Below are 26,564 nucleotides of genomic sequence, written 5' to 3'. Positions count from 1 at the left end.
TAATGCTTTATAATAATATCATTACGAATATTTATTTGTATTTGTTGGCAAATTCTTCTCAGGTTGCTGTTATTTTTCCATAAAATGAGGCTATTTGTGTTTTGGTGTGGATGCTGTAACAATAGCATAATCAAATTGTCTCCCTTAATGCCTGAGAGAGCCTTCCCAGGCCCAAGTGTTGAATTTCTGCCGACAAAGGGAAATGAAGTGTTAATTTCTGCTTACAAGAAGAAAATCTCCTGCTTGTGATCTTGTTATAGCTGATTGACTGTTGTCCGCAGACATTCCTTAAAGGAAAACTGAAGCGTGCGGCCTGGCAGGCTCACCCCTCTTGCCCGAGACTAATGCTGCTCTAATCCACCAGGGGAGAAGGATGGTGGTTCAAGAGGGAAATCCTAGATCACCCTCAACACCTCATTTGACTCCACGAGAGTGCACGGTCTATATAACCAGAAGAATTATTTTACACCGTGTAAGCGAAAAGCAATCCAGATTTTCCTCATTATCCAAGAAAAGATAAGACGATAACAAGATTATGTGCTGTTGTTTTTGTATCAGGTAAAACTATTCCTTCCTCACATCCCTGTCATGATGTTTCTCGGGAGTGATGATGATGATGAGCAATGGCATTAAAGGTCAATACTGTCTGGAGTGCTCATCTTAAAACTCTCAGGTAGCCCCTTACTGCAAGACAACCTCAAATTAACAGAGTCAATCATGAAGGGCTATTAGTGTAAATAACATCAATTTTTTAAAGTATTCCCTATAAGATAGGATAGGATATTACTCCCACAATCCAGGTTTACAGCAGAAAAAGTACAAGAGCACACAATAGCAGAGTACCAAAAGCATACCAGAACAGATAGTATATACTATACTACTCAGAGGTCTAACAATAAGTGTGTTAGGACCTAAGTCCTAGTTAGAACCTAAGCCCCCGTCCTCAGAACCTAGTGACGCCCCTGATCTATAGATATACTAGGTATGTATTTTTTTCAACTACTGGTGATGTGGCCTGTTGTAGAACTGGCCGGAACAACAGCGCCATCAAGCGGTCAAAAGAGATCATGACAACATATGCAAAACATTTAAAAAATACACGGGATCTTTAAATATTCTAAAATAATATTCGCTACATGTTTATTATTCAATGTAGTACTACAATGACTGATTAATGTGAAATTTATTAATTTTTAGTTTAGTAACTTTTAGTTCTTTTCTTATAGTGGACAAAAAGGGGTAGGGCTTGAAGGTGGGAGTGGGAGTCTTGCAATGGCTGCTGCAATGTGGACGGATCGTACACGTAGGGTCGGGAATGCCGTGTGGAAGGTGGTGGAATGCAGAGGGAAGCACACGGCTTCACAACAACGCCAGTATGATGCAGTTATCATCGGTGGAGGTGAGGCCTGACGATTCCTCTTTTCATTTCGAAAAGTGCCCCCCCCCCCCCCCCCCAAAAAAAATGAACTTTACCACCCGTTGACATTTGCAACATTCAGTGCAAAGTTGAATCCACTTATACTTAACTGTACAGGGACCACCATTAACACTTAAGTCATTGAATGTGTTTACTTTACAGGGTGTGCCATAAGTGGCCATGCATAGGAAAAAGCCCATTCATATTGGGCAACTGTTTTTATTTATATAATGTACTCTATACGATTACTACTGTTTCATAACTGGATACACCACAGCCCCCTGAGATAGAAATTAAGAGGGGGAGATCTGAAACCTAAAAAAAAAAAAATTCTATATAGTGTATGGAAACTTGCATATATATTTATGGGCCATTGTTAATGTGTAACTGTGGATTACAAGCAGCTGAACCTTAACTTTGGACTTGATTGAACAGGAAGACTTCTGCTACTTCCTTTCTCATTAAAGACACTTTTTGTTTTGATAACTAATATTACTAATATATATATTTCTATCACTGCAGGACACAATGGACTGGTGGCAGTGAGTTCATACTATTTATCTATTCCTGACTTGAGGTTAAATGTATTGTTAAAGGCATTGTTGTGTGTTTATGTGTGTGTTAAGGCTGCCTACCTTCAGAGAGGAGGCTTGAAGACTGCAGTGTTTGAGCGCCGACATGTGCTGGGAGGTGCTGCTGTTACTGAGGAGATCTTTCCTGGTAAGAGACAAGAATAAGGGATGGAAAAATGTTATTATAGCTTCTCAAGGAAGCTATACTATTGGAAGTAAATTCCACAGAAAATCACTCAACACAGTCAATGTCTAAATAGCTGGCAGCTATGCCTACGGATGTAGAATACCAATACCGATGTGTTACTGAGGAATAAATGAATAATGGCTTCACTTTGAGTGCCTTGAAAAGACGTCTATAAATCTAATCCTTTATTATTATTAGACCAGGGGTCTCAAACACGCGGCCCGTGGGTCAAATGTGGCCCGCAGGACACTAGTTTGAGGCCCCCGCCTTGATATGAAAGTTTAATGTTAGTGCGGCCCGCGCAAGTTTGATATGGATGCTGTATGGTATCATGTACCCAGAAAAAATTATTACGTTTGATTAATGTTCATGTTAAAGGTTAAATAACTGTTAATAGTTATCCTCCCTATCCGTGTGGAAGTGGTAAGTTTTTGGCTATTTAAGTTTAAAGGAAATAACTTGAAGGCTACCGTTTAGGTCGCTAGCTCTCTAGTTTGCGAGTTAGCATGTGTCTCAAGACCCTGCAGTTGCGCAATATGTTGTAAATAAAAAGAGTATAAATGTGACTATAGTCGTGTTTTGTCATGTCTACAGGGCTCTAATAATGCTTTGTTCATTTTAATCTGAAAAAAATAATTTGTCTCACCACCAACTATATGTGGTTTCTTAAGTTTTTATTATTTGTCAGTTAAATAGTAGGCAAGATTACGCAACAACTACACCAATGTCAGTGAATATTGTGTGAAAGTGTAATACCACTCATGTGTGTGTGTGCAGGTTTCCGTTTCTCCAGATGCTCCTATTTGCTCAGTTTGTTGCGACCGCACATTTATGCAGACTTGGAGCTGAAGGTAAAATGGCTACAAGGTCATGGCTTCCCGTCATATGTTTGTCTTTTAAACAACAACCTGCATGGTATGTGTGCCATTTGTTCTCAGAAACATGGACTGAAGGTGTACCTGAGGGACCCCCATGCTTTCACTCCCATGTTGGAGGACGGGTTAAAGGGTGGTAGGCCAAGGTCACTGACCCTGGGCTCAGATCTGGCTAAGAACCAGAAGGAGATCAGCAAATTTTCCCAGAAAGATGCAAAGGTGATGAATAAGCACGGAGACACATGCATATCTATGCTATTAACATAACTCAACTTGCACCCAGGCTTTTTTAGATTTTACTTTGCATCTTGAGAAGCTAGCCGCCGCTATCCACCCTCTACTGGATGCCCCTCCTGTCGACATTCCAGGAGTCACAAGTGGTTCGATGAGGAAGAGGCTGTCTGCGGCGAAAACGCTGAAACCTGTAGTCAAATGCGGTTTGTAGTTAGCATCGGAAAATAAAAAGTGTAAACATGTACAGTCGTGATCATAGTGTGTCTTTTTAAAGGGCTGAAATTAGGCAGGAACATTCCAGACTTTTATGAGATCATAACGGCACCAATCATGAAGGTTTGCTATAAGTTTGCGTCACATTTTCTGTTGTCTCTCGATGTCTCCCGACATTGCTACTGTTGTTTTATATTAGATTCTGAATCGGTGGTTTGAGTCGGAGCCATTGATTGCAACGCTGGCGACTGATGCTGTTATTGGAGCCATGACCAGTCCCAGCAACCCTGGTAGCGGGTGAGATCATGATGATGAAAATGTTTTAATTATTTTATTTTATTATTATTATTAATTGCGGGCGGCATGGCGGTCTAGTGGCTAGCGCGCAGACCTCACAGCTAGGAGACCCGAGTTCAATTCCACCCTCGGCCATCTCTGTGTGGAGTTTGCATGTTCTCCCCGTGCATGCGTGGGTTTTCTCCGGGTACTCCGGTTTCCTCCCACATTCCGAAAACATGTCTATTATAGAAAACACGTCTATGTCTATAGACATGTCGCTGTCTATTAGTTTATTTAGCCATGTTTATGCTTGCAAAAAACACTAAACTCATCACACAGTAACTTAACACTCCAAAGGTGTACCTTAAAATATACAAAGAAGTACCAATATGAGTTTTGAAGCTTCCCCATTCTTCCTCCCACATTCCAAAAACATGCTAGGTTAATTGGCGACTCCAAATTGTCCATAGGTATGAATGTGAGCGTGAATGGTTGTTTGTCTATATGTGCCCTGTGATTGGCTGGCGATCAGTTCAGGGTGTACCCCACCTGTCGCCCAAAGACAGCTGGGATAGGTTCCAGCACCCCCGCGACCCTCGTGAGGAAAAGGCGTTAGAAAATGAATGAATGAATGAATTGCATTAATCCCTCCGGAACAGTTTCATGTTCAGCTGTACTTACTTCAGTCAGCATGACATTGCATTGCCATGCTTCTGTTTCACTTTTGTTTCCCTTTCACCTCATTCGAGAAATTCCCCAGTTCAACCACAGAGGCATCTTTTGTTCTGCGAAACACCCTGCAGCATTTTATTAATACCTAGCCTTCAGCCCACAATGCATCCTGCTGCACCAGCAAGGATTTGACTATAAAACAGTGTGAAAAAAAGCCATGTGATAAATAGCGTCATTTCAACCTCAATGTACACACTTTGCAGCTATGTTCTCTTACATCATGTGATGGGAGAGCTAGAGAAGGAGAAAGGAGCCTGGGGGTACGTGGAAGGAGGCATGGGAGGCGTGTCTAAGGCGTTAGCGAACTCCGCGCGATCCTTTGGTGTTGATATTTTCACTGAAAAGGTAATTGCGTCTGATTATATAGAAAGACATGCGTCATTCATGCCAGGTTGTAATTATACATATTTTCTATTGTGATCCTTGCAGGAAGTAGAACAGGTCCTGGTTGACTCAAGCGGCGTTACGAAGGGAGTGGTGTTAAAGGATGGCACAGAGACTCACAGTAGAATCGTTCTTTCAAACGCGACACCGTATGTTACGTTTAAAAACCTCACGCCAAAGGTAGTAAAATTGTTGACCACCGCATGAGATTTTCTTATCTTTCTTAACTTCCTGTTTTTTTTTATCTAGAGTGCCCTTTCGCCAGCATTCTTGAAAGCTGTCGATCAGATAGACTACACCTCACCTGTCACCAAGATCAACGGTAAACATTTGTCTCACTAAGGTCGAAAAAACATCATAAGTCATCCTGTATAAGCCATTCTTTGATGCAACAAGAATCCAACTCGCACATTTGGTAACATTAGTCGAAACGGGCAGTAGAACCATATAATTTGTTCAATGCAAAGCATTGCTGCAGGCTGTGCATAATGTCAATAACAAGAGGGTGTGTAATAGTATAATATTATGTGTACTTTAAGGACAATGTTGTCGTGATTTTAATTTTTGTTGACATAACCTTCAAGACATTGTTGAAAGAATTGGATGTAATAAAGAAAAGTTAAATATTTACTTTACATTTATGAGAGGAAGTGTTTTGGGACCAAAGGGTAAAAAAAAATAATAATTATGCATCAAAGTCAATGTTGTTATCAATCATTAGCATAGTCACAGCTGTCCACTGTGGACCTCATTTTTGGGAAAGATTGTAAATTAATTCATTCATTTTGTACCGCTTATCCTCACGAGGGTTGCCGGGGGGTGCTGGAGCCTATCCCAGCTGTCTTCGGGCGAGAGGCGGGGTACACCCTGGACTGGTGGCCAGCCAATCACAGGGCACATATAGACAAACAACCATTCACACTCACAGTCATACCTATGGACAATTTGGAGTCGCTAATTAACCTAGCATGTTTTTGGAATGTGGGAGGAAACCGGAGTACCCGGAGAAAACCCACGCATGCACGGGGAGAACATACAAACTCCACACAAAGATGGCCGAGGGTGGAATTGAACTCCGGTATCCTAGTTGTGAGGCCTGCGCGCTAACCACTCGATCACAGTGCAACCCTTGGTTGTATATTTTGTGTAAAATTCTTCATTTATTCATTAATTTTCTACCGCTTATGCTCACTAGCGTCGCTGGGGTTGCTGGAGCCTATCCCAGCTGTCTTCAGGCGAGAGGCGGGTTACACCCTGGACTGGTCGCCAGCCAATCACAGGGCACATATAGACAAACAACCATTCACACTCACATTCATACCTATGGACAATTTGGAGTCGCTAATTAACCTAGAATTTTTTGAATGTGGGAAGAAGAATGGGAAACTTCAAAACTCATATTGGTACTTCTTTGTATATTTTTAGGTACACCTTTGGAGTGTTAAGTTACTGTGTGATGAGTTTAGTGTTTTTTGCAAGCATAAACATGGCTAAATAAACTAATAGACAGCGACATGTCTATAGACTTAGACATGTTTTCTATAATAGACATGTTTTCGGAATGTGGGAGGAAACCGGAGTACCCGGAGAAAACCCACGCATGCACGGGGAGAACATGCAAACTCCACACAGAGATGCCCGAGGGTGGAATTGAACCCTGGTCTCCTAGCTGTGAGGTCTGTGCGCTAACCCCGAGACCACCGTGCCGCCCCCTAGTTGCATATTTTGTGTAAAAAAACACTTATTATTATTATTATTATTATTAATACACACTCTGTTTGTGGATTTAACAGTGGCAGTGAACAAGCTGCCAAACTTCCTGGCGGCCCCGACCCCCGACAATAAACCAGGACCCCACCATCAGTGCTCTATTCACTTAAATTGTGAAAGTGTGGCCGTACTGGAGACGGCCTACAGAGAAGCCATGAATGGACGCCCCTCAACAAGGCACATTGTTTTTTTTAAGTTTGTATCGCAACAACACATGCGAATTTCACTCCTGATTGTTACATACTGTGTTTTATTTTTACAGGCCCATGATTGAGATGACCATACCGTCTGTGCTGGACCCCACACTGGCGCCCTCTGGCTGTCATGTGGTGTCAATGTTCATACAGTTTACTCCATTCCACATTGAGGGTAGAGATTGGACTGAGCAGGACAGAGAGGCCTTTGCAGATACTGGTGAGAAATACCAATATATCGTACCCTGTTGTTAGTGTTTTCCCTGGGATGTTTAGAGTGGAAGCGGTATGGATGTGTGTGTGTGTGTGTGTGTGTGTGAGTGTAAGCAGTGTGGCAGTGTCGGAGAAAGTTATGTATTGGTTTCAAAAGTGTCTCATAGCATATAACTGTGGTGTGTTCAAGGACAAGCAAAGTTTTTCCCCCCTTCCTGATTTCTTATTTTTTCACGTTTGTTAAACTAATAAAAATATTGATTAATGACAACACAACTGAATACAAAATGCAGTTTTTAAATGTTTTTTATTATTAAGGGAGGAAAAAACCCCAAACCTACATAGGTGTGGAAAAAGTGATTTCCCACTAAAACTAATAACTGCTTTGGCCACCTTTAGCAGCAACAACTGCAATCAAACGTTTGTGATAACTTGCAATGAGTCTCTCACAGAGCTATGGAGGAATTTTGTCCCATTCATCTTTGCAGAATTTGTATAATTTAGACACATTAGAGGGTTTTCCAGCATTAAGCGCCACAGCATCTTAATATGGTTCAGTTCAGGACTTTGACTAGGCCACTCCAGAGTCTTCCTGGGTCATTGTTCTCCTGCAGAACCTAATTTTGTCTTCAGCTTGACATTCTTTAGGATTTTTTGGGACACAGCAGAATTCATGGTGCCATTCATCACAGTAATTCTTAGAGGGCCTGAAGCAGCAAAAGAGCATCAGACCATCACACTACCACCACCATATTTTACTGTTGGCATGATGCAGTGTTACTTTTATACCACATTTAATGGGACTTTTCAAAAAGTTGAACTTTTGTCTGGTCAGAGCCCAAAGTATTTTCCCAAAGGTCTCAGGGATCATCAAAAATGATCAAAAATAAGCCTTGTTGTTTTTGTTCAGCGGTGGAATTCGTCTTGAAAGTCGTTTTTTGTCCTGTGTCCTTCTTATGGTGGAGTCATGAACCCTGACCTTAACTGAGGCAAATGAGGCCTGCAAGTTCTTTGGCTGTTGTTGTGGGGTCTTTTGTGACCTCTTGGATGAGTTGTCGCAGTGCTTTTGGGGAAATTTTGGTTGGTTGGATAATCCTAGGAAGGTTCACCATTCTTCTATGTTTACGTTATTTGTGGATAATGGTTGTCACTGTGGTTTGCTGGACTCCCTAAGCTTTAGAAATGGCTTTCCAGGCGGATTGATCTCAATTAATCCCAGTTAGGTCATATTTGAACAGTGGGCAATCACTTTTTCACACAAAGCCATGGTAATGTAAGTTTTTTTTCCACTTTTATTTTGTGTCCAGTTGTGTTGTCATTTACTAATATTTACATATGTTTGATGAAACAAACATAAATATTCAAGTGTGTTTACAGTGGAAAAATCTTACATACCTGTACCATTAATACAGGTCTCATTATTCATTCATTCATTTTCTACCACTTACCATCACGAGGGTCACGGGGGGTGTCGGAGCCTATCACAGCTGTTTTCGGGCGAGAGGCGGGGTACACCCTGGACTGGTCGCCAGCCAATCACAGGGCACATATAGACAAACAACCATTCACACTCACATTCATACCTATGGACAATTTGGAGTCGGCAATTAACTTAGCATGTTTTTGGAATGTGAGAGGAAACCGGAGAACATGCAAACTCCACACAGAGATGCCTGAGGGTGGAATTGAACCCGGGTCTCCTAGCTGTGAGGTCTGCGCAATAACCACTCGTTCACCGTGCAGCCCCAGATTTCATTATAAGAGCTTTTAATACACCTAACAATATCTTCTATGGAACATCTGTTTTAAAAGGAGAACAACTTGGAAGTCTACCAGCATCAAAATGAGATACCTCTGTAATTAAATCAGTGTTGTTGGAACGCTTCCCACATAATAAAATGTTATATAGACATAATATATGTTTGACCTCATTGTGTCATATTTGAACTTGTATCAGTGGTTTATGTTTTTATGTGTGTCTCTAGTATTCGACTGGGTGGAGCAATATGCCCCTGGATTTAAACAATCGGTGGTGGGAAGGGACATCCTGACTCCACCTGACCTGGAGAGAATTTTTGGGCTCACCGGAGGGGCAAGTTACATTGAGTCATGTTAATGACTTCACTTGTACTGTACATGAATTTCCATAACTATACTTATTAATGTGTTTTACAGAATATCTTCCATGGATCAATGTCATTGGACCAGCTGTACCTAGCACGACCTTTGCCCTCACTCTCAGACTACCGAACGCCAATTAAGGGGCTGTACCTGTGTGGCAGTGGCAGTCATCCAGGTTTGTTATTAAGCATCCCATTCCAGTGTTGATGAAAAATATCAACTAAATATGAAGTAACCTGTTTGATGCTCATACTAGGTGGAGGTGTGATGGGGTCTCCTGGTTGGAACGCTGCTCTCACTGCCATGGCTGACCTGAAACATCAATGAGAAATTACTGTATGAATTATACTGCTTAGTAAAAACACTCTTTACACTCCGATCTGATCAAATGGTATACATACTGTATGTAAATTATTGTTACATACAAATCTGTTCAATGTTTACCATGAGAGAAGAATGTTTACTAATTTTATTTTTTTACATGCATGCCAAATATTTTATAGGAGAAAAAAAAAGTATTTTAAGTCCTATAGTTGAGTTGCAATAGCACACACAATGTCTCGATACTGTGTTTGTGGTAATACATGTATTCTGATTCTGAAATATAATGTTTTTAAATTGCCATGTACATTTTGACAATATAAACTTTTCCTGCATTTGGTGCTCCGTCATATAATTTTAGCACCGATGTTGATATACTTTTTAGACGTGTTTTTCTTATGCTGATATCAACTGGGGCAAGTGAGGCTTACTTCTTTGGATGTTGTTGTGGGGTCTTTTGTGACCTCTTGGATGAGTTGTCCCTGCGTTCTTTGGGTAATTTCGGTTGGCGAGTCGTTCACCACCGTTTCATGTTTTCACCATTTCTGGATAATGGCTCTCACTGTTGTTTGCTGGAGTCCCAAAGCTTTAGAAATGGCTTAATAACACTTTCTAGAATAATAGATCTCAAATAATCCCAATTATGTTTTAACAGGGGGGCAATCACTTCTTCACACAGGACCATGTAGGTTTGGATTTTTTTTTCTACCTTAATAACATTCTTCATATAAAAACTGCATTTTTTTGTTTTGTTGCCATTGGCTAATATTTTAATTTATATAATCATCTGAAACATTAAAGTGTGACAAAAAAAAACATCCTCAGTGTTTTATTATCAGTAGACAAATGATCAATGACTTATGTCCAATTATTTGGAAAGTTACACCCATGCCTCTGCAAAGACAATTTGCTTAATAGCAGCCATGTCTTTTTCTATCAATCTTCTTACAAAATAATAATAAAAAAAATCTATAAAAGTAATCCAATGCATCCTTTCATTTTGTGTGTGTGTGTGTATAACATGGCTTTTATTGCAAGCTGCTGCACCTCTTTTCCAATAAATGTAAACATTCATTGTTTAAATGTAAAAGCAGAGACTGGTGCTGTTTAAAAAGATGCAACAGAACTTATTTGAAGTAATGGTTAATACCTTGGACTTTAGGTTTATTCAATCAACCAATCAATTCATGCATTATAAACATATTAATGGAAAAAGCAGTGTTATTCATACAGATTGATGTCACGAAGGAACATTAAATATAAGAAAAGAGTTGCAGTGCCGTGTGAGTTATGTTAAGAGATAAAAAAATATGATTTTATCAAAATGGAATGTGGCGTGGAATGAGAACTATGTGATTTGGATCCATCAGGAGTGGGAAAGGTGTACTGTCCCTTTAAGACGCTGCTCACGTCAGGAAGTGGACTCATCCGCCGCAGATTCCCTCAGACTCGACACACGCACACTCACACACTTAATATTCCCGATGTACTATCCACGCCGTCCGTAGACTGGCTACATTTGACTTGTCTGGACCACTCGGGGGGACGATAATGCTGAATGGTTGCGCTCATGAAATTCACCAGAGACATATGTCGACTCTTGGGGCTCTCGAGTGGTAAGTACCGTCTCGCTTTACACAACTTAAAAAAAAAGTCGACCTAAAGTTAGCCAACACCCTCGTACACATCCTAGGGAAATCACGTGACCATAAACTAGTTAATACATATACTTTTAAGTAATGGGGTCTCCATACGTGCAGTGTTTTTATTGCTGGAAGATGGTGGGACAATGAATCTGGCAGCTACACCCTTCCCTTCAGCCACCTCCACTCCATAAAAGTCAGCTAGTGCACCTATACGTAAGGCATGAAGGCTTTTCGATAAAAACTATGACAAACTTAGACAGAATGGCTTTATGTAGTGGGCGAGGGTGATAAAAAGAATGACAAAAATGCCTTCAAATAGTTTACTTAGCCCTCAAGCTAAGTAGTTCATGTAAATATGCCACATTGTCCTATAGAAATCTGACAAATTTGTTTATTTTCTTGCTTCCTTTGCATTTTAATAGCACATAACTGTACAAGTCTGTGACTAAAACCAGGACAAATGTGACAAGCTGACAGGAAGTGATGATGACAGGAAGCTTCAACCATTTCAGGATACTGTGTTTACACATTTTAAAGTAACTTTCTTAATTGTCATAAAAGTGCCAAAAAAGTTAAATATAGTTAATGTAAACAGACAAAACTATATACAAACAAGTGTAAGAAGTCATTAACCGCTGTTAACAGTAAACATGTATTGATTTATGTTGCAGAGTTTATGTTATTAAGTGCCATACAAGTGTAAAAAGAAGTAAACTGCTGGTCAACTGCCCGTTTGTTTTGGTTTTTAAGACAGGCATTTTTCTTCAAAGGGGCCAGCACCCTTTATAACATTTAACTGTCATACAACTGTAAACAGAAGATTGTTTACAGTTTAGAATACAGTACGGTGTGTGTCTTGTCATGTTGGGTGCACAATAATTGTCCATATGTGGAATTATAATTCCAATAACCGATGGGGGAAAAAAAATTCCAATGAGGCGATATTACCCTGACTGTGCTGTACGTGCAAATATACAGCGATGAGGGGAAAAGCTTCAACACATTATTGCTTTATTGCTGAAATGCCCGGGGCCTGGGGCTTGTTCCTATCACTGCAGCGTTTGAAAACTGCAAAATAGTTTGCTAGGGATGACACAACTGACTTTCATCACCTAGTAAACCCCTTGGAGCTGTCGCTATTTTAATTTATTTTTGTTACTAGTAGAGATGTCATGATATTTGTTGCGATGTGCATTTTCAAGTTCTACCACACATGTACAAGGAAGTTGGACAGACAGCTGCAGTCGACACGTTGGTATTCATGCTCATGCATTCGGAAAATGTTTACTTAAAAAATACAACTGTTTTATTTCAATTATTTTTGAGTTGCTGACATTTTAAAATGTCCTCTTAAACCAGACACTCGTTCATATTCTGTTCTTTTGTTATTAGCTGAGAATTTGAGCATTGCTAAAGGTTTTGTTATAAAAAGATAATATTTGCCTTTTTCTATATTTATGTAAAAAAATAATGGCACACTTTCTTTTAGCTGCTAGTTTTTGATTCAATGTTTTAAAATGTGCATCTTGCATGAAGCTTTGAAATTTAAAAAGGTAGACATGGCTTTGATTTTGTCTAAATAAAAAAAAAACATATATATATATATATATATATATATATATATATATATATATATATATATAACACACAAGCACCAGACTCAATCAGGCATTTACTGAAGGCTTGAATTATCTTGCAACAGGCACATTAATAATGACGAGTAATAACCATAATAATAACACAGGCTAATGCTGCGGCTGTAATCCAGCTAAAACGCAACCCAACATCACTTCCTGTTTGCACGTCCTGGACGCATTTATTGCAACACGCACAAGCACAATTTTTATTGATGTCTTAAATGGCTGTTTTTCTGTGATTATAGCTATTGTAGTCAGTAATACAGGTGTAAAGGTGACTATAGGGGTGCTAGTTCATGTCCAGAGGGCTCTAATAATGTTAAAACACATACTTAGAGGGCCGTAAACAGGGTTTCTATGCTCTAACTATGAAAATATTCAATTTATAAAGAAGGGATCCAACTGAATTCACTTATCATGGTCGGGTCTGTGACCAATTAACTGCAGTAAACAAGGGATTTTTGTATTTATATGCATTTCAAATGGTTTTGTGCGTGTAAAGCTACAATCGTAAAACTATAAAAATGTGTTTTGGTTTTGTGTTGACAGTTTTGACTTTCTGGAATGGATTTATTGGATTTGCATGATTTTCCTGATGGGAAAATTTGCTTTGGTTGGAGTCAGACTGTCTATTTTAAAGACACTAACCTTTGATTAGACACTAACCAAGGTTCCACTGCATAGGGACGCAAGAAAATAAGTTTCAGAATGCTCTAGAAGAAGCTGATTTTCAGGATGTCTAAGCACATCATACAGCCATATTTTTGAATACAGTTACAAATAACTCACAGCATAGCGTCTTTTTAAATAGTTGGCCAAAGCACATCATCACAATGGCATTTTTTTTCTATCCCGCTGAGGAGTGCCATTACAGCAAGAACCAAAGCAGATGTCGTTTAAACAAATATTAAAACATAATCGGCGATACGTAAGCTATGTCATCCATCTGACAGCTATTAGGATGTAGCATTCTCTTCCTCTACCACAATCGCTTCTTTATGTTTGAGAGGCACACATTGTTTGGCCAACTATCGAATTAAAGAGAGTGCACGTGTACGGAGAATTTAGTTTTCTACATTAAGGTACATGTGTTACCATACAGTGTTGGCTGTGAAAAAATACAAGCTATCGGTTGTGGAGTGATTTACATGATATACGTGGCTGTAAAACTCTTTATTGCGCCTGAAAATCCACAGGCAGTGTGACATACGTGGTTGCTATTAAACAGTTAGGATCTATTTTTAACGTCAAATCGTAAAATGTTCTCAAGGTTGGATTCTTTGTTAGAAATTACAGTCCCTGATGGTACTGTCGTGTTGTGCATTCTTGTGGAACGAGCTTTACTCGCAGCCAAACACTCCTGGAAGAGGAGAAATAGAGGCCTTTTTGTTGTGGTGCTGTCCACCAAAATCGAAATTGCTTGCATTTGCAACCACAATCAGGAAACCCAAAATCTTAACCGTATTCATAAAAATACTAAAAGTCCTTTTTGTTTGACTATTGCTAAAGTTTGGACTTTCGAGCAATTATCATCAAACTTAACCTGTTTTTCTCGATGACTTAGTTCCTCAGAGAAGATGATATTCAAATCATTTGTGCCAGCAAACAAATCTGTCATTACAGTTAGATCTGTGGTTGGGAAAAGTGCCAGAATCTTCCAAAACTCTTTTTAGATCTCTTTTTAGTTCACACCTACAGAAAGTGACATAAAAATATTATATTATAAAGCAAAAAGAATTGTCAAATCTGTCATAAATCAATATGGGTGTGCTGCACTAAGCCCTAAGATTGTCTCATGAGTCACTCCTGTGAGTCACACTGATGTTTACTGTAAAATTGCCATAAAAAAGGCTCAGCACCTGGATTTAACTAAGCAAATGGACAAAGCCTCTATTGGCTAATTACTGCATGGGAGATTATGTTTTATCTGGCAACCCAACTGATGCATTGAGGACCGTCTCATTTGTTAAACCACCATATCGGAATACACAGCCTGTGGCTGTGGAAAAGAGAGTCATTGTTTTAAGAACTGTCCAAGTGATTATTTAAAAAGTGCAGGGACAGTGGGGAAAGATTGAGTAGTGGTCTGCAACTCTGGACGGAGATATATGTTATGGAAATTATGCCATAGGGAATGCTATAGGCCGTCCAACAAAATATTACAGTGGGTCACCTTCTTTTGGTCCGACTGTTGTATTTTATCTTGCCTGAATGAATGGAAATCTGACACCTTTTGTGTTTTTATTGCATTTATTCTTATCATATGTGTGCCTCCACTGGACCAAAATCAGTTCCACAGTGATTTGGAAGACTGCGAATGATCAATGTAAACATGTCTTCAAAGACTACATGCAATATTTTTGCCCCCGCTTTCCTAATTCTATGACCCATGTGCCTATCAAAAGTCAAAGTAATTAACATGATTGAGGAAATACCGTATTGGCCTTTCCTTGACGTGTCGCACAATCATGCAGTCTGATCTAATCACACCCATCAGTGACATATGCCAAATTTCATAAAATATGAATATATGTGAAAATATGTCATCATTATCCTGACCCATGACTTGTAGTACAGTTAGAGATATTTAGAGATCAAACATAATCTGCTCAAGGGGGGTTTGGTCGACTTCTAACTTTGACTGTTTGTGGCTCTGAAATCTGATTGGTGGAAAAAAAACAACACTGCTCATCGTGTTTAAATGACATGGGCCAGCACTCCTCATTCTGAAGGCTCTGGGCAGATTACAGTGACATGGCAACACTTAGATGCTGAAATCTGATTGGACAAAAGAATCTGTTAGCAGAGAATGCCTTGTTGGTCGGAAGTGCTCACCATTGAGTTTTAGCCAGGCCATTTATTTAATTGTAAAGAGACCACACTAATTGGAAACAGGTAACCGGAGAGAAGCTGTTGTTGAGATTTTTAAACTTGAATCCTGATTTTGGAGTGAATGAGAATGGACAAAGACCACATGGTCATATATTAACAGGCGTATTGCACAACACTGTAACAACAGAACCAATAATGTATCAGTGGAAAGGAGCAAACTGCCCAGCCAGCATTGCTACCCTGGCTAGTTAATGGCTAACAGTTTCACGCCAACGTTTTAAAGAGCATGTAGAGGTTGATAAAGCTGTTATGGATACTGACCATTCGTGAAACCTGAAATGCAGCTACTGCCATCTTGTGGCAGGAGGTTGCCCACAGCCTCACTATCAAATTTTTGGTAGTAAAAAAGTAAGCTAACCACTGTAATATAATAAAACAATCATTTAGCAGTGTACTATGTAAAACAGGGGTGTCACACACGCGGCCCGCGGGCCAAATGTGGCCCGCAGGACACTAGTTTGAGGCCCCCGCCTTGATATGAAAGTTTAATTTGGATGCTGTATGGTATCATGTACCCAGAAAAAAATATTACGTGTGATTAATGTTCATGTTAAAGGTTAAATAACTGTTAATAGTTATCCTCCCTATCCGTGTGGAAGTGGTAAGTTTTTGGCTTTTTAAGTTTAAAGGAAATAACTTTGAGGTTACCGTTTAAGTCGCTAGCTCTCTAGTTTGCGAGTTAGCATGTGTCTCAAGACCCTGCAGTTGCGCAATATATTGTAAATAAAAAGAGTATAAATGTGACTATAGTCGTGTTTTGTCATGTCTACAGGGCTCTAATAATGCTTTGTTCATTTTAATCTGAAAAAAATAATTTGTCTACCCATCAACTATATGTGGTTTCTTAAGTTTTTATTATTTGCCGTTTTAGTATTATTATTATATTTATTTATTTATTACTGATTGATTGATTTTCTTTATTATTGATTTGTTTATTTATTTTTCATCTTATTTTGTGCAGAAAAATAAAAATTAAGATATTTGAGAACAGTGGAATGTTTTATCAGAGCTTTTATTGTAGAAAATCGGAACCAAAGCACTGAAAAAGTTTGTATATTTTTCTGTTTTTAATAAATGCGTTTTTTTTTTTTTTTTTTGAAAACCTGATGCGGCCCAGCCTTGCCCAGACCCCAGCTCCAGTGGCCCCCAAGTAAATTGAGTTTGAGACCCCTGATGTAAAATATTACAATAAAAGAACAAGTGGTGACCCAGGCAGCCAGTTGCTAGCAGTAGCATTACATGCAACTTAAAAATTGTGTATAAACCAAATATGATTTCTTTCCCAATATAGGTCCACCTGTGCAGCAGCAGCAGGAAGAACAGATGACCTGTGGTGCTGCCCTCCATGACCCAAGTGATGACAGTGCTTTGTTACAGGTAAACAAACAATGTCACTCTGACAGGACACTGTCAAAACTATACGGTCAGAGGTTCAAAGTGTCACTTTGACTGTGTGTGTGTGTCTATGTGTGTGTGCAGGATGCATTAAATGGTGAGGAGGATCTCAGTGAGGATGAGAAGGCCAGACACAGAACAGGGCGACGTAAAGCAAAGAGGAAGGTGAATACATAAAAGCTGCTGATTATAAACTGGAAGAAAAATTTAGACATTTGAGTCAAAGGACGGAAATTCTTTTCCTGTCATGTCATCCCTTAATCTTTTTTTCAGCGCCGTCGAAAACGAAAGAAGCAGGAGCAAGTGAAGCAAAACGAGAGTGCAGAACAGGTAATGATTAGTCGCACTTTCTGTGCTAGCTGGATAATAACACGCTCCCCCGCATTCACTAGGATGGTGAAGATGGAGGAGCCGAGTCCGACTTGGATGAGAGTGAATCGGAAGCTGAAGTTAATGCAGTCGGGGAGACGCAGGTGCAAACGGAGGAGGAGAAGGAATATGCAAAGTCAGCTGCCTCATACAAGCTTGCTACCTCTGAGCCCTCCAGAGAGCATCACAAGACCACAATAGCGGAAGACGTAGGGGCCTCCTTGTTCACCTGTTTGTATTGTCGTAAGCCATTACAGTCATTCTATAACGTCTGGTTTGTTGTGGCCTACAGGAGCCTGAGTGGGATGTGAGTAGTGCCTTCGTTGCCAACGCGGCCAGCCACATCAAGCCCAAAGGATCATGCCGCAAGTCCAAAGAGAACAAAGAGAACGAGGCCAGGAAAGAGGTACAAAAAGCATCAGATATAAATATTGGATCATGGCACTACTACTCAAAAGTCACCATTTTAGTGCCTTTTCTCTCAAAAGTGAATCAAGCAAAAGGGAGATGATTAGATTTATTATGATTGGTTCACATAAATAGGCTAAAGGGACACAAATTACTGTTTGAATATTAATCATTCATCCTCATGAGGGTCACGGGGGTGCTGGAGCCTATCCCAGCTGTCTTCAGGTGAGATACACCCTGGACTGGTCGCCAGCCAATCACAGGGCACATATAGACAAACAACCATTCACACTCACATTCATACCTATGGACAATTTGGAGTCGCTAATTAACCTAGCATGTTTTTGGAATGTGGGAGGAAACCGGAGTACCCAGAGAAAACCCACGCATGCACGGGGAGAACATGCAAACTCCACACAGAGATGGTCGAGGGTGGAATTGAACCCTGGTCTCCTAGCTGTGAGGTCTGCGCGCTAACCACTCGCTCGCCGTGCAGCCTAGTAGACATAATAATTAACATAAACATTCATACCTATGGACAATTAACCTAGCATGTTTTTGTAATGTGGGAGGAAACCGGAGTACCCGGAGAAACCCATGCATGCACGGGGAGAACATGCAAACTCCGAGAGATGGTCGGAGTTTAAGATGGCCGAGGGTGGAATCGAACTCCGATCTCTTAGCTGTGTGCCCTGGCTGCTAACAACTTGACCACCGTGCAGCCCCGAGAGGAATTCAACTCTTCACTAATGCATTTCAGAACAATTTTAAGCCATAAAAACCACCTCAAGTTGTCAGAAGTGCATTTGGTAAGAGCTGGGCAGGGATCGTGTGAATGGAAGAATCAGTACAGTACAGGACGGAGGAAATGAGACAGCGTAGAAACAGCCTTCCACTACCTCGTTAAGCTGGCTGCACACTGCTGTGGGATGGCATTCCACTCTTCAACTAAGAGTTGTCTTGATTCAGCCCATTTTGTTGTACTGGTCATTCGAGCATGAACTAAAGCTTGGGTTTAGGTCAGGACTGTTGGCAGCCCTCTCCATTCTTTCTAAAATACCACTCTTGTCAGTGCTGGAATTTGAATTTCAAATGACACATTATATTGCTTTATAGGCTACCCATTGTTTCCTTAGTGTTAATACAGTAGTGTTATGTCAGTTATGTCAGTACCATTACACAATAATAACTCCTTAGACTAGTTGAGCAGCAGTTACAAAGGTATGTCCCACTCCCTTTTTTGGTACCGTCTTAAAGTGAAATTGAAAGAGAAGTGGGAGTCTCCTTGAATGACTGAAAATGAAGACAAGCATACCATTGTTTGTAGTTTGCAAAAAGTTTAGGCAAGGTTAATACAGTTCAAAGATTAACATGGATAATGTATGTGTATTTGTACTGTTGAATTAGCCATTTGCCGCCAAATGCATGCCTTACATACCGAGCCATGGACTTTTGGACTGCTGTTCGGTGCAGAAAATGGTTCTCAGTACATCCCTGTATGTGTATACTTCAGTGACTTCAGTGATCTTTAACCACACATGTATGTGGACTGTATTTTGGGACTTATTTAGCTTTTATTTTAGGAATAAGGCAGATGTTCCTTGACTTTTTAATGTTAATCACCAGATATTACAGTAAAAATTCTGTTTTAGGTAGCTTATTTTTGCCACATAAGTGCAAAAATTATAAACAGCCTTCAGTCTGAAGCAGTGCATTACTACACCATTGCGAACTACAACCTCAATAATAATAATAATAATAAAAAAATGTTTAATTAATAATTGTTTAATTAATAGCTGTAATTAAGACTTAAGTATTTTCATCTTTGTCTACAGCGGTGTGAAAAGGTGTTTACTCTCTTCCTGATTTCTTTTTTTTTGCATGTTTGTCACACTTATTATTCAATATTTCGGACTATCAAATAAATTTAAATATTAGTCAACGACAACACAACTGCACAAAAAATGCATTAAAAAAAAAAAACCTTGATAAAGAAATTTAGATCTATCGGTGTGGTAAAGGTTATAAAGCCATTTCTAACGCTCCAGGGCTCCAGCAAACCACAGTGAGAGCCATAAACCACAAATGGCGAAAACATACAACAATGGTGAACCTTCCCAGGAGTGGCCGACACCACCATAAGAAAGACACTGGGCAAAAATGCATGGCAGACTTCCAAGACAAAATCCAACGCTGAACAAAATTAAACATTAAAGCTTGTCTCCATTTTGCCAGAAAACATTGATGATCCCCACGACCTTTGGGAAAATACTCTGTGGCCTAACAAGACATTTTGTGTGTCCCATTACATCTAGTGTAAAACTAAAGCTTCATTTCCGAAAAAGAACTTCATACCAACAGTAAAATATGGTGGTGGTAGTGTGATGGTCTGGGGCTTCCTTCATAATAAAAACATTCATTTAAAAACTGAGCTCAACAAGATTGTCCGAGTGGACCTGAGTGTACTTGCATTGACATAGATGGACACTTTGAGAACAGTGGAATTGAACTGATTGTGATTCTATTCCAGACAAACGGAACACACGTCACAACGAAGAAAAGCACGTCACTTGCAGGTGAAGAACATTGCAATACAATTAAATTCCCAATGCAAAATCTAAATGAGTAACCCGCTGCTTTTCTTTCCTTCAGAAAAAGGGATAAAACTGGTCCAAGAAGGGCAGTACTTACAAGCAGCCGGCATGTTTACAGAAGCCATCAAATGTGATCCAAATGATTACAGGTATGATCACTCATCTATTGCCAAGCATGCTCAGAAACAGCTGTTTTCATCATCATCATCATTATTATTATTAATCTTCAGATTCTTTGGGAATCGTTCATATTGCTATTACTGCTTGGAGCACTACACTCAGGCCCTGGCAGATGCCGAGCGCTCCATCCAGCTGGCTCCAGATTGGCCCAAAGGACACTTCCGCAAGGGAAGTGCTCTCATGGGCATGAAGGTGCGTACATGCACTACTTGACATAGACAGTAGGATCAGGCAGTACTTATGAATAAATAATTGATGACCTGTATCATATAGCGGTACAGCGACGCGCAGAAAGCTATGGAGCAGGTGCTAAAACTGGACAAAGACTGTGAAGAGGCCGTCAATGATCTCTTTCACTGCAAATTGCGGCAATTAATGGTAAATACACATGTAAATCGATTATTTTTACACCATAAACAATTGTCTTTGTTCTACCTTTGTGCTTCAGGACCTTGGTTTTGATGAAATGGACAGTGCCACATTGCTGGAGAAATTCTCGACAGTGCCAGAGGTTTTGGCATATTTTGCAGATGCTGCCAGAGGTTAGATCGCACATTTGAGCCAAGATGGACGCCTTTCATGGTTTTAATGCATATTTTACCCAGAGTCAAGTCATTCCGCATTATATTCCAGACACAACAGTCACCTTTACACTCACACTACCCCCAATATTCATTCATTCGTTTTCATTCATTTCTACCTCATGAGGGTCGCGGGGGGTGCTGGAGCCTATCCCAGCTGTCTTCGGGCAAGACCTGGACTGGTTGCCAGCCAATCAGAGGGCACAGGACAAACAACCATTCACACTCACATTCATACCTATGGACAATTTGGAGTCGCCAATTAACCTAGCGTGTTTTTGGAATGTGGGAGGAAACCGGAGTACCCGGAGAAAACCCACACATGCACGGGGAGAACATGCAAACTCCACACAGAGATGGCCGAGGGTGGAATTGAACTAGGGTCTCCTAGCTGTGAGACCTGCGCACTAACCACTCGCCGTGCAGCATTAACCAATATAGTAGACATAATTCATTCATTCATTTTTACCACTTATCCTTATGAGGGTCGCAGGGGGTTCCTGGAGCCTATCCCAGCAGTCTTGGGGCGAGAGGCGGGGTACACCCTGGACTGGTTGCCAGCCAATCGCAGGGCACATATAGACAAACAACCATTCACACTCACATTCATACCTATGGACAATTTGGAGTCGCCAATTAACCTAGCATGTTTTTGGAATGTGGGAGGAAACCGGAGTACCCGGAGAAAACCCACGCATGCACGGGGAGAACATGCAAACTCCACACAGAGATGCCCAAGGGTGGAATTGAACCGTAGTCTCCACACACCTCGTTGTTTCTCCCACAGCACTTCCTCCTTATCCACCAATAACATCAACCGTGAGCAACAAACAACAGAAGTTAGGGCATCAACATTACAACACCAATAGGCCGTTATAGTAACATTACTGACACCTACTGACTAGTGTTGAGAACTACATATGAATGTGTCTTAATGCTTTTTTTGAATGCCTTACATTTGGATTTTAGTTAATGTCATTTTAGGAGTGTTTTATACTTCTATTCCATTAATAGACATTCTTTTTTTCCTTGTTTTTGCAGCCGGCCAAGATCAGTCAGTTGCACTACCTGGGTAATGTCATTTTGTTCTGTTATGTGACGATAACAAATTGTATTAGACTTAGTTGACACACCTTAAGTGTCATAAGAAGGTCATTATTTATGATGACTTATAATTGTATCATAGCGCTATGATGAACAGACATCCTTAAGCCTTGCTGACAACACTGCGGTTGAGGTTTCCATTGTGGTTTCCTGTCGCACTGATAGTTGTGCATGTACATGTTCGATTGCCACTCATCTTTCTCACTTGATAATGTGTTCCAGAAGCACACACAACAAATCATAGTAACTGTGCTTATTTCACAAAGTATCATTAACTCTCTGTATTTCTATTCAGAAGCCCTGGTCCATCACTGTGGGTGGGAAATGTGACGACGGAGCTGACTGAAAAACACTTAAGGGACCTTTTTAAAATGTACGAGTCTGGTAAAATATTACATATGTTCCTGTTTCTACTCTTAAAGCAACACTGTGTCGTCATTTCACATTCATTCCACTAAACAGTCTGAATTGCTTACTGATTTGTAGGAGAAGAGGGGCGTTGCTTTGCTGTTGCCACGGCAACTCCAGATCATAAACATTAGCTATACTTTAACTGCATTTAAAATAATTGTCTTAAATGTGCAGGGAATGGTCAAACTTCAATTTTCCTTATAAGGAATAATATAAATGAAATTATCTGTTCCAGGGTGAAACTGCGACCATTATATTAATGATTAATTTAATATTAACTCAGTCAAGTATTACTACTGTATGTATATTTCAAATTGTGTCTATACTGTAAGAACATTTTTGGCTTTCTGGAACGGATTAATTGAATTTACATTTTCTTGAATTGATTTGGTTAGCAACCGTTTTGGTTAGAGTCAGAACTTCTGGAGTGAATTAATGACTGTAACCAAGGTTCCACTGTAAAAGGGTTTTTACCCCTGAATTGGTTAAAATCTGAATTGTACAACTTCAAGAATGTTTGCATCTCTCGAGGTAGCGAGAGTAGCACCAAGTCGATATCGATATTTGAGAATGGAGCTTGGCGATTGATGATTGTTTTTTTTTTTTTGCAGGTACGGTGAGATCGAGAGTATCCGTGTGCTACATGAGCGCTTTTGCGCCTTTGTCAATTTCAAGAATGTAAACATGGCGGCCAGTGCCAGGGAAAAACTAAATGTGAGTACTCGACTGCTTATTCTGTGTCATTCAATGCTGCAAACTTACAGCTGACCTCCCCCAGGGTTATATGATCAAGAACACACGTTTAGTGGTACGCTATCCGGAGCGTCGCCCTCAGAGAGTCCTTCCTACTCCACTCAGGACCTGCCTCTCTGTCCCACAGCACACAGGTGCTACTACTGCTACTGCTGCTGCCGAGTAAGATCTGCTTCACTGCATCAGCGCAACCATTGTGTTGTTTTTATTATTATTATTATTTTTCATCAATCTCATCTTTGCAAAGACCTCGGCGGCGAGGCCCCGTCAACGGAGACGAGTGTTACTTCTGGAGAACCACAGGCTGCCATTTTGGAGACCAGTGTCGCTACAAACACATTCCGGATCAGAAAGGCAAGGACAGGAAGCAGTGGCAGGACGCACCAGGACGCACCGTTGAAAGCACCCGGCCAGTACTGAGTTGACCAGTTTTTGTCGACTACAACTAACTTACTCTGGAAAATAGTGGACCAGAATAATGGAAAAGGTCAGTGTCAGCACTCAAACGCAGGAGGAGTCCAACGTGTGTCACAATCAACTAGGAATGTGAGGATTTTCACCAGGGAATGAAAAGATTCACGTGTGCAGCCAGTGATGACACATAGTGACCTACCTTAAAGGGGACCTATTATGCTTTTTCCACGTTTCTGACCTATAAATGTTGTTGGAATGTTGTATTATCGTGTTAAACGGTGCCAAACATTCTGATAATATGGTTTGCCCATTTGGAAGTGAGCCCTGAAACAAGTTTGGGACGGCTGTGAGAGTTTTTTCTAACACCGGCTCCCTGTGATGTCACAGTGAGCCAAACTTCCTTATATGGGCGTTCCTGAATACAAGCTGTAGACGTGCCTTTTCCTGCTCTGCTGCTCTGTGAAGATTTCACCATGTTAGCAGGGAGTGTGACCAATCACAGCGGAGTGGGCGGGCCGTGGGTGGAATAAATGAAAACAGACTGTTTTGGAAAAGCCAAGGAAATGGAGCTGGAATAGGTGCAGATTTCGGAAGATCTAGAAAAGCTTTCTGTGCTCAATACAAAGGGCCGGAAAATGAGCATAATGGGTCCCCTTTAAGGGAAACCAAACCTAACCTCACAGGGCGCACGGCTATGTCAACCAGCAGGAAAGACACCTTTTTAATGATTGTATTAGTTGATTAAATACAAAGGAGTATTAGGACCACACTGAAGAAGAAAAATTGTAATTTTATTATTAATTATATATAAATAATATAATAAACAAATAATAATAAAAATAATTAAGATAATAATATTGATTATTGTATAATTAATATATTATATAATAATAATAATAATAAAAGCAATAATATGAATATATTATTATTGTTATTTAAAACATTACTTGAATTAAGTTGCAATGTAAAAACAAAGTACTAAGATGTCATAATGATAATCTTATGATATGATCAAGATTCTCATACAATGATGATTTTTTTTCCTGCAATATTGTGACTTCATTCTCTGAAAATCATATTTAAATTACTTTTTAAAAAAGTTTTCTCTTAGTACTTCATTTTCATGAATGATTTTCCGAAGATGGAATGTAATTTATTGTCAGTTGTATTTTTGAATTTCATTCTAAAAAATATATTTGACTATTATACATATTATACAACTGTTTTTGTCTTGTGAAATGACAGCTGTTTTATAGTAATACTTCATCTTTGTTCTTACAAAATAGCCATTTTATTATGGTAATACTACGACTATATTTATACACAATAATGTTTCAACTTGTTTCCCCTTAAAATAGCTACTTTTTTCTTGTCATATCTGACTTGATTCTTGTAAATTATTCCTTTTTTTGGGTGGTTAGCGTGCAGGCTACACAGCTAGGAGACCCGAGTTCGATTCCACCCTCGGCCATCTCTGTGTGGACTTTGCATGTTTTCCCCGTGCATGTGTGGGTTTTCTCCAGGTACTCCGGTTTTTCTCCCACATTCCAAAAACATGCATGCTAGGATAAGCGGTAGAAACGGAATGAATAATTACATCAAAATTCTATAATAATTCCAATACGTTGATATTTTTTGTTTTCAGTGTGGCCTTAACAGTCCTTTGTATTGAAGTGGAACAACAGGACCGACAAGTTGAGTACTACTTTATACTCTTACTGATCCACAAGCCTTTCAGCCTGTCATCATCTTACACAAACTCTCAGTGGACCTTTCAGTGCCTCATCTCTTGACTTGTAGCCTTTTTTTTTTCCTTTTAAGGACCCCACCCAGCATTGTTCAGTGGAGATGACATCCTTATCATAACTTTAGATTGGTGCTTTTTCAATAGCATTGTAGCGTCTATGCAAAAGAAAGCATGCACACTTAACAGGAACGTTGCTGCTGTAATGTCGGATGCGGGGATGCTTTTTTTTTTTTGGCGCTGCCCTCAAAGAAATGTTGAAAAACGATGTTTGTGATATGTCAGTATTTCATGGAACCAAAGAATCCGGTGCACTAAAACAGCCTTGTTAATTGAGTAGCATCAACACTAGTGCTGTTAAAATGGGCGCCATGCAAGGGGAACATAACTCAAATGGCTTACGTCAACACTACATCCTTAAGTAATAGTGACAGTATTTATTTTTCTATTTATACCCATTCATCTCCTTGTTTTTGTTATTCCGTGTGCTGTCACATTAGGTAGCATCTTTAGAACTAATATGTTGAGTGCAAATAACTTTTTAACACAAAATGTGGCACTTCTGCTTTGTGTGGCTACAATAAAAGAACAAAAAGGAATCGGACATTAACCTATGAGGCTGCACTTGAGTCAAAATGACAGAGGGACTCAAATACTTTTAATACCAGCTGCACACTTTTCAAAATTTGACATTTCCTGGCTTTATTGTCAGATTGTTTTGCTGTGTTTTTAGTTTGTTTGTGTCACAAGTGCTTTTTAAAAAAAACATAGAATTGCAATGCAGCACATTAGTAACCAGAGCATTGCATATAGTTGTCTATGTATCAAATATTTTGTATTTTCATCACTGCACTGCAATAAAGAGTGTTTTTGTATTTAATAAATGTTTGTTTTCCAACTACCTTTACGTCTTCCTCGGTATAT

At 39.8% G+C, this 26,564-nt stretch overlaps 2 protein-coding genes across 6 annotated transcripts; both read left to right on the top strand.

Moving 5' to 3' along the window:
- Nucleotides 1–1,267: 1,267 nt before the first annotated feature.
- pyroxd2 (pyridine nucleotide-disulphide oxidoreductase domain 2) lies at nucleotides 1,268–10,266 on the top strand. Its single transcript, XM_058058593.1, has 16 exons — nucleotides 1,268–1,399; nucleotides 1,940–1,959; nucleotides 2,044–2,137; nucleotides 2,954–3,027; nucleotides 3,115–3,270; nucleotides 3,335–3,488; nucleotides 3,560–3,621; nucleotides 3,698–3,795; nucleotides 4,713–4,854; nucleotides 4,939–5,073; nucleotides 5,143–5,215; nucleotides 6,687–6,840; nucleotides 6,926–7,077; nucleotides 9,056–9,162; nucleotides 9,246–9,366; nucleotides 9,448–10,266. The coding sequence occupies exons 1-16, from the start codon at nucleotides 1,273–1,275 to the stop codon at nucleotides 9,516–9,518; spliced, it is 1,740 nt and encodes a 579-aa protein (XP_057914576.1). The 5' UTR covers nucleotides 1,268–1,272; the 3' UTR covers nucleotides 9,519–10,266.
- Nucleotides 10,267–10,936: 670 nt separating this feature from the next.
- On the top strand, nucleotides 10,937–26,546 carry zgc:123010 (uncharacterized protein LOC641500 homolog). 5 transcript variants are annotated; one of them, XR_009120437.1, is made up of 18 exons: nucleotides 10,937–11,128; nucleotides 16,979–17,064; nucleotides 17,167–17,247; nucleotides 17,356–17,412; nucleotides 17,475–17,660; nucleotides 17,744–17,857; nucleotides 20,390–20,435; nucleotides 20,512–20,602; nucleotides 20,684–20,825; nucleotides 20,907–21,011; nucleotides 21,082–21,175; nucleotides 22,256–22,286; nucleotides 22,614–22,691; nucleotides 23,341–23,443; nucleotides 23,508–23,644; nucleotides 23,730–23,969; nucleotides 25,542–25,590; nucleotides 25,718–26,537. XR_009120437.1 is itself a non-coding variant. In XM_058059145.1 (16 exons), the coding sequence occupies exons 1-16, from the start codon at nucleotides 11,071–11,073 to the stop codon at nucleotides 23,905–23,907; spliced, it is 1,482 nt and encodes a 493-aa protein (XP_057915128.1). In that variant the 5' UTR covers nucleotides 10,937–11,070; the 3' UTR covers nucleotides 23,908–26,546. The 5 variants fall into 5 exon arrangements, 2 of the variants coding, with proteins under 2 accessions (XP_057915128.1, XP_057915127.1); XR_009120436.1 differs by having other exon boundaries at nucleotides 23,730–25,590; nucleotides 25,718–26,546; XR_009120435.1 differs by having other exon boundaries at nucleotides 25,542–26,536.
- The last annotated feature ends 18 nt before the right edge of the window (nucleotides 26,547–26,564 follow it).

Source organism: Doryrhamphus excisus, chromosome 20 (assembly GCF_030265055.1).
Source record: "Doryrhamphus excisus isolate RoL2022-K1 chromosome 20, RoL_Dexc_1.0, whole genome shotgun sequence".
Taxonomy (NCBI): Eukaryota; Metazoa; Chordata; class Actinopteri; order Syngnathiformes; family Syngnathidae; genus Doryrhamphus; species Doryrhamphus excisus.
The sequence above is the reverse complement of the archived record's forward strand: the minus strand, read 5'-3'. Positions and strand labels throughout refer to the sequence as shown.